This window comes from Bos javanicus, chromosome 21 (assembly GCF_032452875.1).
Source record: "Bos javanicus breed banteng chromosome 21, ARS-OSU_banteng_1.0, whole genome shotgun sequence".
Lineage (NCBI taxonomy): Eukaryota > Metazoa > Chordata > Mammalia > Artiodactyla > Bovidae > Bos > Bos javanicus.
The window spans coordinates 60,948,184-60,962,078 of NC_083888.1; the positions used below are offsets into that span (position 1 = coordinate 60,948,184).

The 13,895-nt window shown below is 38.7% G+C and overlaps 1 protein-coding gene across 14 annotated transcripts in view; it reads left to right on the top strand.

The window, feature by feature from the left end:
- VRK1 (VRK serine/threonine kinase 1) overlaps positions 1-13,895 on the top strand; it is a 157,647-nt gene that overhangs the window by 111,052 nt on the left and 32,700 nt on the right. For all 14 annotated transcript variants that reach the window (XR_009732178.1, XM_061395266.1, XM_061395265.1 and 11 more), the window contains 3 exons: positions 1,520-1,575; positions 9,567-9,636; positions 10,521-10,608. Coding sequence is in view for 13 of the 14 variants with exons in the window: in XM_061395266.1 (XP_061251250.1) it covers positions 1,520-1,575; positions 9,567-9,636; positions 10,521-10,608 (214 nt within the window). In the remaining variant the exon portion in view is untranslated. The remainder of the gene's footprint in view (positions 1-1,519; positions 1,576-9,566; positions 9,637-10,520; positions 10,609-13,895) is intronic.

Genomic DNA, 13,895 nt, shown 5'->3' on the forward strand with positions numbered 1-13,895 from the left:
GAACTCAGGACTTGTACGTCAGCTGCCTGTTTAACACCTGAACTTGGATGTTTAATAAGCATCTCAAACTTAAGATACCCCAAAACACCAGCTCCTCCTGCAGTTTTCTGTCATAGCAAGTAGCAACTTCCTCTTTCTGGTTGCTCAGGCCAAAAACCTGGAGTCATCCTGGCCTCTCTCCTCCACCCTGCCTTACCCTCTGCATCTAATTCATCAGCAAATCTTGTTGGCTCTTCTTTGAAAATATGTCCACAATCCGACCACTTATCACCGCCTTGTGTGCTGCTGCTCTGGTTCACGCTGCCACCATTCCTCACCCAGCTTATTCTGATAGCCTAACTAACTCTCTGCTCTGCTCTTACTGTCCACCCTCCGTTCTCCACAAAGCCACTCGCAGAATTCTTTAGAAAATCAGTCTGAGCTTACCATTTCTCTTCTCCAGCTTCCAGTGGCTCGCCGTTGCATTCATAGCCACAGCTTTAGGTCGCCTGTCTTTGTATTTGTTCTCTGCTGCTTTTCTGATCTGTGCTCTGTTACTTTGCACCTCACTTGTTCTTCTCCGGGCACATGTAGGCCTTTGCAATGGACTGCCTGGAATGTTCTCCCAGATTATTTCCATGGCTCCGTCCCTCACTGTCTCCAGACCATTGCTCTAGTGACACCCTATCACTGAGTTTCCTTTTACTAACTTGCAACTCTCTACCTTCCTTTCCTGCTTAATTTTTCTTTCTCTTGCACTTACTGCCATCAAATATACTTTATATTTTAATCGTTGTCTGTGTCCAACTACTGAAATGTTAGCATCATAAAAGTAGAGATTGTTTGCTCCTGTTCATTGCTAAATCAATTTCTTAGAAACTGGCATGTAATAGCTATCTGGTAAAAAATATGTGTTTAATGAGCATGGCAAACCTTATTTTCCTAATTCAGCATTTTAGGGCAACTGTGCTTCTTATTTGCACAAAATAATACGACAGCCACATTAAAATTACTCTGGATGGCATTTCAAAGGTCTAGTGCCAATATCCTGAGCCACTGTTCTAGAGAAGTTACCTTTACCCCAAACGAGTGCTTTTTAGAACTTTAGCTCCCTCTCTTCTTACCTTCCTACCTAATGCTACTTCTTAAAAGGATTCCCTAGTTTGTTAAATTTAAGAAATTGTATTAGTTATCATCCTCTTGGGAATTCAGAGCATATATTAGCATATCAAAGACCAGGAGTACTTTTGAATTAAAGAAATCTTTAACTCAGTTTTCCATACTTAATTGATGATCACATTGAAAATAGCAACAATTGTAAGATGACTTCCAATTTCGGACATGTTAAATTGTGGGAAAAAAGTCTTAAAATTGATGGAAGTAGGCAGTAATGATATCCTGAGACACATATTTGGGAACTGAAATTTATTCTACCAAAAGGTTATAGATATACAGATCTAAATATTAATAAAGGGTTAGTAAAAGGCTATAATAGTGGTACTTCTTGTTCTGATATTATATATGTCACTTTTTCAAACAGCTGATATGAATTCTTCAAAATCCGTGGGCAGCGATGCACCCTGTGTTGTAAAAGTGGTAAGGAAATATTTCTAGCTGATTTTTTTCTTTTCTGTTGATTTAGTTGTATTTATTTTGTAAAACATTCTTTTTAATAACTAGAATTAATTAAACCATAAGGTACTGCATTTTTAATAATGATTCATAATTATTAAGTGAGACCAAACATAGCTTTATAGTTCTAAATAATTTGAATTCAGAAGCTCTCTCCCCTCTCTTGCGTTTAGTGGCACTAATATTTGTGGGGAAAGGAGTGAAGGCTGGAGGCTTGTGGGCGTGGGGTAGGGACACTCAGCTCCTTCGTTTTATTTCAGCTATATTCATAGTAGATGAGATGCTTCTTTATATCCTACAAGATGATACTACTTTAATGAGCTTTATTGTATTTTGTCATGCATTTGCTTCTGAACTTATACTTGGTCAGTTTTTCTTTTTATTTCCCGTTATCTTTCCTTCCCCTTTCATTTTAGGAAATACAGTTATTTATTTGTGGTCACTTTGAAACTTCTTTTTGCTACCCTGACGTTGAAATTAGTTTGTAATGGGTAAAGGCAGACAATATCTTGTCTAACATAGACATACTCTGAATAGCCAGGTCAATTTATATATTGGCACTAACAAGCATTTTAACTACTATTTGTTAGTAAGTGAAGGTGTATGCGTATGCATCTTTTTGCTTACCGGCATTTGTAACTCCCCTCTCAAAATTCTTCATTGTGTGTAAAGAACACGTTTTTGTTAAATAGAAGAAGTAACAGGGTCTCTTATTTGGGCAGATTACCACAAAGTCCCCCCAGCGCTGCTTTTTTCCCTAAAGGCTACAGATTTCTGGAATTAGAATTACCTCAAGGTTTTTTGATTGATTTATTTTACTGTCTTTTTTTAAAAAAAAGAATATATTTGATCTCGTTTGAGTTAATAACTCTTGGATCTGAGTTGTTTTTTGATTGTGTTCACCAAGTTTTTATTCACGTATAGTTTTTATAAGGAAATAGATATGAAATAAACAATTTGAATCCTTTTTGACAAGTGCATATGCCTGTATAATCCTACCTCTGTTAAAATACAGAGCATTTCTATCGTTCCCAAAAGATTCTGGTGTCATTTTCTGATCACCGTGGAGGAAACCACTTGTCTGAGTTTCCTTCCTCCCTGTGGATTGTTTCTAGAATGTCCTATAAATGGTATTTATGCAGTACATTCTGTTTTGCCTCTTACTACTTATGCTCAGCATAGTGTTTTAAAGGCTCGGGTATTTTGTTGGCATCTCAGTTGCTTGGTCAGTCTTTATGTCGTAGTATTATACGGTGGCTATATTAGACTTAGTTTTCTATTTCCTGTTGATAGACGTTTGGATTGTTTCCAGTTTTGGGCTCTTATAAGTAGACCTTCTGTAAATACTCTGGTCACTGTTTTTCTTGGATCAGTACCTAGAATTACTGGTTTATAGGGAAGGTGCATATTTAAATTTATAAGAAAGTACTAGCCAGATTTCGAAAGTGGTTGTTACTATTTTACACAGCCACCAGTACCATGTGAGAATTCCAGCTGCTCTGTGTCCCCTTTAACACTTGGAATTGTCAGGTATGTTGTTGGTTTGTTGGGACTGTGATATCAGAAATGTAGTAGTGTCTTCATAGTTTTAGCTTATATTTACTTGCTGACTGGTTGTGAGCACTTGTGCATTATGATTATTGACAATTTATATATTTTCCTTTGTGGAGCCTCTTCAGTCTTTTGTGGTCTTCTGGTACCGCCCTTCCCCCTCTTTTTGTTAATAACTAGTTTTGCTTTTTATAATTCAGTGTAAGACTTATTCTGCATACAAGTCCTTTCTTAAATACATGTGTTGTAAATCTTTTCTCATAGTTTGCAGTTTGCCTGTTTATTTTCTGAATACTTTTTCTGCATCTTTTGAGGTGAATCGTAGGATTTTCTTCTTTTATTTTGTTAATGTGGCATTTATATTGATTGATATTTGGATGGTAAACTGACTTTGTATTCTTATCAGACACTCCAGTTAGTTACGGTGTATTATGCTTTTTGCATAATGCTGGAATTGATGTGCTAATATTTCATTAAGGATTTTTGCATCTTTGTTCATGAGGGATATTGGTTGTTAATTTTTCCTAATATTCCTGCAATGAAAGCATCTCTCATCTCCTTGTGTGGTGTCGGTGTCAGGCTTCTTGGCGTACTGAGCTTGGTCTCCCCTTCTGGCCCCACAGCATCTCAAGTGTCCTGTCTTGGGGCTCATTTGCTTGTCTCCGGTCCTTTAGAAGTCACAGTCCTGTACTGCCTATTTTGTCAGATGTCTGAGGATAGTCATTTTCCTGTATTTTGTCCAGTGTTCATATTTGTTTACTGTGAGAGGGCTAATTGGATCCCAGCTATTGCGTCATGCCCGTGGGTGGAAGCAACGTGGGTAACTTTAGAGTGAGTGTGGTTGGTTTGTTTCCCCTGCCATTTCACTTTTCTTTATGCCTTTTCGTTTTGGATTTTTCTTCCTTCTCATGTATTAAATTCCTTTGAAATACTTAGTTTGCTGCTATGTCAGAGGAACAAAAGTTTGTACTATTAAATTGGGTCATTTGCATTGAATTTGCATGGAATATTATCTGCATTTGTCTTTGATACAACAAATTAAAATATTAAAATCTATGGGTAAGATGAGTTTCTTCTTAGGATCTTTAAATAGTTTCCACTGTGGGAAAAAAACAAGTCCCCTTATGAACTTGTCATAATAGTGGGGTTCAGAAAATACGGTTGCCTCTGACCACCAGGTGGCTGCTTTACCTGCACGGTTATCTCCAGGTCTCAGAGGAAAGTGCCTGAGCCATGGCTTGTAGGTGGGGCTGCTGTGTAACCATGTCTCTTTTTCTTCTGTGTAACCTTAGCTTCTTTAAAGTATGTTTTATTTTAGGCTTACAATATTCTTCACTGTGAGTAGTTCTAAGAATTTTATTTGTTAGTCAGTGTCTTTTTTGCTTACAGAATTATGAAAGAAACTGGGCAGAAACAAGTATATCCTCACTGCTTAAGGTAGCAAATTACATTTCTAAGTTAAAAGCCATTTCTCATCACCCCTGGTTCAGGCCTCTGTCTCCTGTCTCCTAATTTGGTTCCACTCCCATTCGCCCATATTACGTCTTCCCTTTATAATTAGGGCGATGATCAATATTCAGCTGATTTCTCTCTTGCATTTAATATTTCAGTAACATTTTCAATGTCCTGGTTTGTCTGTCATCCTGGAAGAATGCCATAAGCAAAATAATGTTGACTTTTTTTTCCTCTCTAAGAGCTGGTTTAGTGATTGCTGTTGGTCGTCTTCCCTCATACCTGTCTTTCCTGAACTCCGTTAAACCGCGGGAGGCCCGTTCTGTATATTTCCATCTGTTTTAGTTTCACTTGGTGATATCCTTCTCATGGCACTACTTGTTTTAGTTTTTAGGTGTTAATTTTATCTCCCCAACTAGATTTTAAGGACCTTGTTTTAAAATTTGTTTTCTTTATGCCGCCCTTAAATGCCTGTTTTATTCTTTTCAAAACTTTTTGGCCATAATTGCTTACCACCTTGTAACTTCCTGATGCACCTATTTCTGTTTCTTGTCTGTGCCTTCTAGCGTAGGCCTGTCTGTGATTTGTCTTGTGATAGGCAGCGCCATAGCTCTGTTCATTACTTATCTGCAGTTCTTTTATTCTCATAGAGCTTTGTAGAAGTCAGAATGATTCATCAAATACAAACATGTGAAATGACTATCACCTCTTTCCAGTATTAAGATCAGAACTGTTTATGAACATTTGCTTTTTAAACATCAGGAGCTATTAAATACCATTTTTTTCAAAGAACAAGTCCTATTCTTTGGGGGAAACTTCGTAATTAATTACCCAAAAAAGCAAGATGTAAAACTATAATACACAGGTAATTGTATAAAATAGCTATATATAGAAAGAAAATATAGTATTTCCAGATTTTCTAAAGTGAATTGGTATTTTATCTTTAGAGAAAGAAAAAAATTATTTAAGAAATAAAGGCAAATTGATTTTTAATGTGAAATTAGACTTAATAATTTAATAGCATATCAAATCAAACAGTGGTTTCAGCTCTGGTTACACAGGATAATTACAATCTCCAAGTGCAGGGCTGGGTTATCGGTATTTTTAGTAAAGTCTCCTCAAGAAATTCTGTTATACATCAAGGTTGAGAGCCGCTGGTGGGGTCTGGCGCCTAGAGCACCGTAGTTCTGAAGTCTTCAGTGGGATCCTGTGCTCATGCCCGTGCTTATCTTTGCCTGGTATCCTTTTATTCCCTGGGGGCACCAGGTACCCTGTGCTTCTGGTAGGGTTTCCGTCTCCGTGTGGAAGCCTGGTTGGAACATTTGATTACTGCACTCGCAGTGTTAACGTGTGTGCACAAGAGCTCCAAATACTAATCCACGCATTTCTCACATTTGGTCTTGAAGTGGAGTAACGACTAACACATTTAAGACAGATGTTTAGGTATATGCTAGGTATAGTCTCCAGAGAAGGCGATGGCACCCCACTCCAGTACTCTTGCCTGGTAAATCCCATGGACGGAGGAGCCTGGTGGGCTACAGTCCATGGGGTCACTAAGAGTCAGACACGACTGAGTGACTTCACTTTCACTTTTCACTTTCATGCATTGGAGAAGGCAATGGCAACCCACTCCAGTGTTCTTGCCTGGAGAATCCCAGGGATGGGGGAGCCTGGTGGGCTGCCGTCTGTGGGGTCGCACAGAGTCGGACACGACTGAAGTGACTCAGCAGCAGCAGCAGCAGCAGGTATAGTCTCTGTCCTCCTCAGTGACCGGGTCTGGTTCGCCCTTACTGACTTACGGGAGTGGTCCTGGACTCATGGTGCTAGGGCACTGGTGATGGAGACCTGAGAGGCACTCTCTGTATTTTATTTCAGGAAAGTAAACGTGCAGAGAGAAATGGTAAATTGGATAATGCAAGGAGAAAAACGTCTTTTTGTGTATTTTTTTAAAAAAATACTTATTTATTTGTATGGGGTCTTAGTTGTGGCACTCGCGCTCTTTTGGTGTGGCAGGCAAGTTTCTCTCTAGTCATGGTGCCTGGGCTTAGTTGCCTGTCAGCATGTGGGATCTTAGTTCCCTGACCAGGGATTGAACCCATGTCCCCTGCACTGCAAGGTGGATTCTTAACCACTGAACCACCAGGGAAGTCCCTCCTTTTGTGTTTCCTTGTTAACAGATTGCATAATGGATTACTTCATTCAGTCCCCCTTTGTGGTCATGTCAGTGAGCTAGTAGCAGAACTGGGGTAGAGGTCAGGCTTTGGGATCTTATATTCTAACAGTTCTTTATGTTATAGTCAGTTGCCAGCATGTACTAATAGATATCTGTAGTCTGAAGTTCTCTGGAAAGAAGTTGAAGACTGATGTTTAATTTCCTACACTGATGTTATGAGAAGTGACCTGAATTTTCAATTCATATATCATAATTTTTTGGTAGGAAGGAGAAACTTTATACAGCTTCATTTTTAAATGGCAGCCAGTTGCTTTTAGATGGTGCCGTTGAAATATATCACATTTTAATTTTTTTTCTGTTGTCATCTTCATTTTGACACTTAGAAGTCTTAAAGAAACGTTTAGTGATATTCTAGTTAAAATGTCAGTCCCAATTTCTTTTCTAAATCTTGGCTATTATAGAGTTGGCAAAGTATTTTAGATTTGAAGTATGTTAATAAAATTTTTAGTTATGAGTTAAGGTATTTTCTTCAACAGAAATAGCTAGCTTTGGCTGGAGTGCAGTGCCAAGGAAGTAGGTCCTTTATTTTGTTATAATGGAATTTTATTGAATTAGAAAAAAGGATGAAATGAGATCAAAGAGTCTTTATTGTAATGGGACTTTCAATATAATAGCTTGATTTATATAGGTTGATTCTTATTATTATAAGTTTAATAAATTATTGCCTGAAGGAAAGCTTGAAAATTAAAGTTGATATGACATAGGTTGAAACTGAATAAATCAGAATTTTATACAGATGGTAATAAGCCAGGAATGTGTCTTAGGAAACTCCTTTCAAACCTGAGTTATGAGCTACTCTAAAAGTTAGCCTTTGGGGAGATGCTTCCCAAAATTCCTCTCCTGAATTTCCATTTCTTACACTGAATCTGTTACTCCTCCTGCAGGCCTGTTCTCAGCCATGGGCTCTAAGCATTCACAAGTGTCTGTCTAGCTCCCATTGCTGCAAGGAAAAGAACTACAGGTTATGGCAAAACTTGCGGTTGTGAGTCCACAAGGTAGTGATTTGGCACACCTTAGTATACTGGTCAGTTTCTACTTCTTAATACATGGTATACAGCCCGTGTGTACCAGTCTCTTCCAAAGCTTGCCTGTAACAAACAAGGCTAGCTTATTTTCCGGTTCTGATCCCAGTGTTATGTATGTTGCTCTTTTGCTGTGGAATACTTACTCTTAGTGGCTACTGCCTGACTCTGCATATTGTCTAATCAATCTTCCTGTAAGTACTTTAGGGATTTCTATTCTTCTGAATAACAGGAAATCTGAGATACTAAACTGTGTATTTAGACTAGTTTTGTTTAAACTTTAAGGAGCAAAATTAACTTCTCTGACAGTGAGAGTATCTTGAATAAAGAAAACGTGAACATATGTTAAGTATTTGCATATTTGTGGAAATCTACATATTTCTTCAAATTCTCTCTCTGATAAGGTAGTAGACTTCTCTTACCGCTTCTTCTAATGCTCCACTGACCCTGAAACTCCAGTTACACAGACATTCTGACTGAAATAACTTTCTTCCTGAACTTCTCCAAAAGAAAACAGCCCTAAAATTAGTTTAGAAATATTAGCCTCCTTATTTGAAAATTTGATACTTTTCAAAATTTTTTAGACTGTTAATAATTAAGATAATATCAACATAAACTATCAAACATTAAATACTGATCAGTTTTATTAGACAAAATTTACTATTTAGAAAGTTCACAAAATTATGTTTCCCACCATCCCAGATTTATTTAGCTAGGCAAAACTCCCAACAGGCTGATGTTTCTTATTTTTCAAGTACTTTTTTATGAATATAAGCCTCTTTACAAATAATTTTAACTGTTCATATCCCTTAAAATAAGAAATGAGTATTATAGTTCACTAACATTGGTGGAAAACAGTGTTTGTTGAGCCTCGTTTCCTTCTGAACTTTAAATTATCATGCGGGGAATAAATTGTAGGCTTCCCTCCTTCAAAATCATAGGAATGAAGACAAAGGATCTAGTCACCTGGACATGCTTGCTTGCTCTGGGGTTCCAGAACACTTGTCTTTGTGATAAGATTGGTTTCCTGCCAGTTTTGGTGTTGGATATAACTGTGATGAGAAATTGGAAAGGAATGGGATTTTGCCACTAATGGGTTAAATCAGGTGTTGAAATTTTTGTTAAATCTCACAAATAATCTTGTAGCCCCTTGGTGAAACAGTTAACATGGTTGCTGATCTTTGCTTAAGAGACAGTTTAATAATGGTGAAAATAAGGTTAAAAAGTTTTCTTAAATTTCTGCAAAGATTAGGCTGTATATCTGATTTTGTATCGTTTACCACATGTAGAAATGAACCCTGAGAAATACAAGACTTAAGGACTCTTCTGAGACTATCGGAAACATATTCAAGCGTTTTACTTAATCTCAAACATAGTTTATAAACTGAAATATCAAAATCATACTGTTGGAAGAGGGCTTCCTAGGTGGCTCAGATGGTAAAGAATCCGCCTACAATGCAGGAAACCCAGGTTCGGTTCCTGGGTTGGGAAGACCCCCTGAAGAAGGGAATGGCTGCTCACTCTAGTATTCTTGTCTGGATAATTCCATGGACAAAGGAGCCTGTTGGGGGAACAGTCCATGGAGTCACAAAGAGTTTGAAAAGAAAAATTGATGTATTAGTGTTTTTTGAAGGTTCATTGAAAATTACTCAGTAATTTTAACTACTGTGTGTACTAATGAACTCTTTTATTTTAAGGAACCCAGTGATAATGGACCTCTTTTTACTGAATTAAAGTTCTACCAGCGAGCTGCCAAACCAGAACAAAGTAAGAAACACAGTACCCAATACAGTACACGTGTGTGTGCGCTTTTAAAGTGACCGCTGACTTTGTTTTTTGTTTTAAGCCAAGATGAGAGCAGTATGGTTTTGTTATTTTTTACTTTACAGATTGTATTTATTGAGATTTGTGTGAAAGAATTTTGATCTCTTAATGGATTTGCTATGATAAGATTTCACTTATGTTGATAATACAGAGTTAATAAATAATATATGATTTAGGACATAGTGTTAAAAACTGAGAGTTAGCCCTAACCCATGAGAATGGCTCAGGGATCTCCAAACCTTCTTTTGAGTGTTTTCCTAAGTTCTGGAGACCATGACTTGCAGGGTTGCCGTCACGAGGAACTAGAACAGACCGCCAAGGGAGAGGGCAAGGTCTCTTCCCACTGCCCCGATCCTGCCTGTCCTCCTGTCCCCTTCCCCTGTCCCATACCCTCTCAGATCCAGGGAGTCTCCTGGTAGGCTGGTATTGGGTTTGGGAATCTTTCTAGAGGCTCTGTCTCTCCTCGAGCTTGATTTCCTGGCTGAGGACCTTTAGAATGAGGCAAAAAGTAAGACTCTGTGGAAACAAGTAAACACTTAGGTAATTGGAGATATTAATCTTAATGGCAGTACTGTGGTTTGACTTTAAAAAAAAATGTCTTTTGCAGATTTTTCATTTTAAGACAACATTTAGGGCAGGATAGCACAATTTTGTAGGTTGATAAAAATGTTTCAGTTGTAAAGTACTTTTCATTTATTGGTTATTATGTACTGTTCACTTATTTTTTGTGAATTAAGGTGGAATCTTACGCATTCTGTTCTTGAAGATATAAAAACCTGCTTATGTATAACAAAACTGAAATCACAAGCATGTGTTTTAACTTGTAGTTCAAAAATGGATCCGTACCCATAAACTGAAGTACCTGGGTGTCCCTAAGTATTGGGGGTCTGGTCTACATGACAAAAATGGAAAAAGGTAAAAACATGTGTGTTTTGTTTTTCTCCTCCCATTTTGAGCATTTATTGTTCAGTTTGATTAGTCAAGAGTTATGTACTGAGCACCTACCTGCAGTACTGCTCAGCCTTCACCTGGGTTGTGTGGAGTGTCTCCTGCCGAGATGAACACAGTGTTCTCTCTCGTCTGGGGGGCTTGTCCCAAGTGGTAGCAGCTGCCTGGAACCCAGCTGACGAGTAGGAACACAAAGCCAAAAGTGCCTGTGTTTTTGTTTTTTGTTTTTTCCCCTTAATAATGAATAAGCAAAGAGAAAACCTCATGTTGCTTATGTCAAAGGGAGCCCTCGGGCTTCAACATGGCATTTCCTGTTAGAGACATCAGCATAATCTGCCCACCTTGATGAGGTTTCAGTCTAGCTGATGAGAAAAGCAAAGTTGTTTGAAACAACCAGAGACCAGTTTAAGTGCCAAATTGTGGGATTCTGCCTCGTGTGTGTCTTAGGAATTCAGAGAGGAGAGGACATTGTTGGCAGAGTTGAGTTGGAGGAAACCTCCAATGCTTTTGATGCATAATTGACACTTTAAAAAATATTTGATTGAATGAATAGAGTGTCATTCAGCAGTGCTGGTAGCTGAGATTCGGAGAGTCGTTTTGGTTGGAACTGGGATGTACTGGTTAGGATGCTCTCAGCTGCAGGTAAAGATAAAACTGACTCAGCTCTCTTTAAGTCACCATCAGGTGCCCCGGTTCCTTTATCTTGGCTTTGCTCTCTGTTAATTCTCCATTGTGCAGTCTCACGGTGACTGCCCATTTCTAGACTTCACATGCAGACAGTCCCCCACAGCAGAAAATACGGTTGCTTCGCATGAGTTTCAGTTTCCTGGCAGGGAAACCATTCCCAGGGGTCTTGTGCCCGGCATTCCTCCATGTTTTCTTTGTTGGAGTTTTATCAGTGCTCATTCTTAAACCAGCCACTGGCAAGGGCAGAGTGGTCACAGCGATGAGACAGGGGAGAGGACAGAGAGCCTGAACCCGAGCGGGGCTCCGCCGGACAAGATGGAGATTAGAGGAGCTGCTGGTGGGCGGCCAGCGCTCTGCACTGGGAAGTTCTGATCCTGGAACCCAGGGAGCCCAGCAACTCCGGGGAATGGCCAGATAGTATTTTGTTATAGTTTTTTTGGGACAAGTTTCTGTAGTTTTCATGAAATTTTTTAGAGAAATAGTATAGAGCAGACTAGACACAGACACTTGGTTTCAAATCTGTGCTTTGCCCCTTAAAATGTGTGTGACTGGGTACGTTACTCCTTGTCTCCGTTACCACATCTGTGAAGCAGAGTAACACCTACCCACATAATAAAGAGTATTAAATGTAAAGCTGTTAAAATGTGTACGTGTTAGCTTTACTCTCAAGGGGGTCTTTAATCCCTTAAATATTAAGAACTGCTGGTTTAGAAAAGCACTGTAGACAAGGAATAGCATCTCAAGCGGGCAATGACCTGAACACGGGCAGAGTAGGCTTCTGGCCTTCGGGGTGGCCTCGTGGCCATCTGTCTTTAACAAAGAAAGGGTGATTGCACACACATGAGAAAGAGAAGGAAATGACTTGGAGAAAGAGGCTGAGGCAGGTAATGAAGACACGGGAGAAAGGGCTGTTTGGAGCCTGTGTGCGATAGGTGGCTGGAAGCTACTGCAGGTGCTTACGCAAGGAACAGACACGTTTGACGTACAGCTGACCCCCCATTGACTCCTGGTGACCTTACCACTGAGCCCGTGTCTTTTGTGACGTAGAGTTGGCTGCAGATATCTTCTGAATGGGAAGGTACATCACCCGTAAGGTAATGATTTACTTTTTAGGTTGAAGCTCTTAAGAAATAATCATTTTAGTTCTTACAAAAGTAAAAAAAAAAAGTAAGACTCGTTCCCGCCCTCCTCCCCTGCCAGAAATCCTTACTTCCTCCTGTAACTCATCTGAAGTGATGTGAATATAGTGCTTAGCACAGTGTTAGGCTCGTAAAAATGTTGGCTGCTTTCATTATTAAATCATTTATGCTGATTTATAGATTCCCATTATTTGCATTGTTGTATTCAAGTCCCTAGGAAAGTATACACCAGTGGTTTTACTTTAGAGAAGTTACTTGGAAGTAGCTTTTCTTTTAGTGCTCTGGTAGAAATAATTTTGTGGAAGAACGTGGTAGATTTCTGTGCAGTAGACAGAATCTTGCTTCATTTGATGTGGGTAGTTCAGACATGGTGAGAAGAGGGAGGAATTGTTGAGAGTAGTGGTGGGGTGATCTGTGAATAAAAACAGAGCTCCACGTCCTGTGATGTGTTAATAGATCTCCAGTAGAATTAAACTCCGTGTGCTTCAGCTCCCTTTCAGAGTGTCAGCAGAGGCTGTATTTTTTCGTTACCTACATGTTATTTTATAATAATTACACAATCGTATCACTCATTTGTAAAAACAAACACATCCGTGAGTCCTTGGTTTCCTCCCTCAACCTCTCAAAACCTATTGTACAGAGGAAATCAGGAAGTCAGCATCAGTGTTCCCTCTTTATTATGTTTGAGGTCGGGGTACTGAAGGTCTTAGAAAAATTAAGACATTTTGCCACTGACTAATTACATGACTTTGGACAAATAACTTTGCCTCTATAAATGTTAATTCTTTTATTAAAAGATGTTTAGAAGGATCTCTAATTCTTTTCCAGTTCAAGAATAGGTAGAATCTTGGATTTTTTATTTGGCATATTGCCTTTTAACTGTTAGCTCTTCCTTTTTCCTATAGAATTGTCATACTGTATTTTTATCTTAGAAACCTAAAATATGTAAGATTTTTGTGTCCTACTTATGTTTATTTATTTTGATATATTTAGTGTGATGGTCAAAAATGTGAATTCACCACTTCCTAGAGGACAAATGACCAATGATTAGTTTTCTTCTGCTGTAAAATGGGGCTCCTGGGGGTGCCTACCTCATCAGGGTGATGGGAGGTTTAAATGCACTGACATTAATACATCTAAAGTGCTTAGAATAGGGCCATTCTCCTATTTCAGTAAATGCCAGCTGTTGTTGTTACAGTGATTATTAATCTTTTTCCCATTAGAAAATAGCTTCATTTTGAGTGTTTGATACATCTTGGTTTTTTATTGATTTATCGAGTGGTTTAACTAGACAGCTCAGAATTTGGAAAACTATAAAGATAAAAGTGGTTCACAGAGCAAAAGATGAACCATGTCACTGCGACTAGGTGATGCTTTTCAGTGCCCTGAAGTATGCTGTATGCACAGCGTACAGAAACATATGTATGG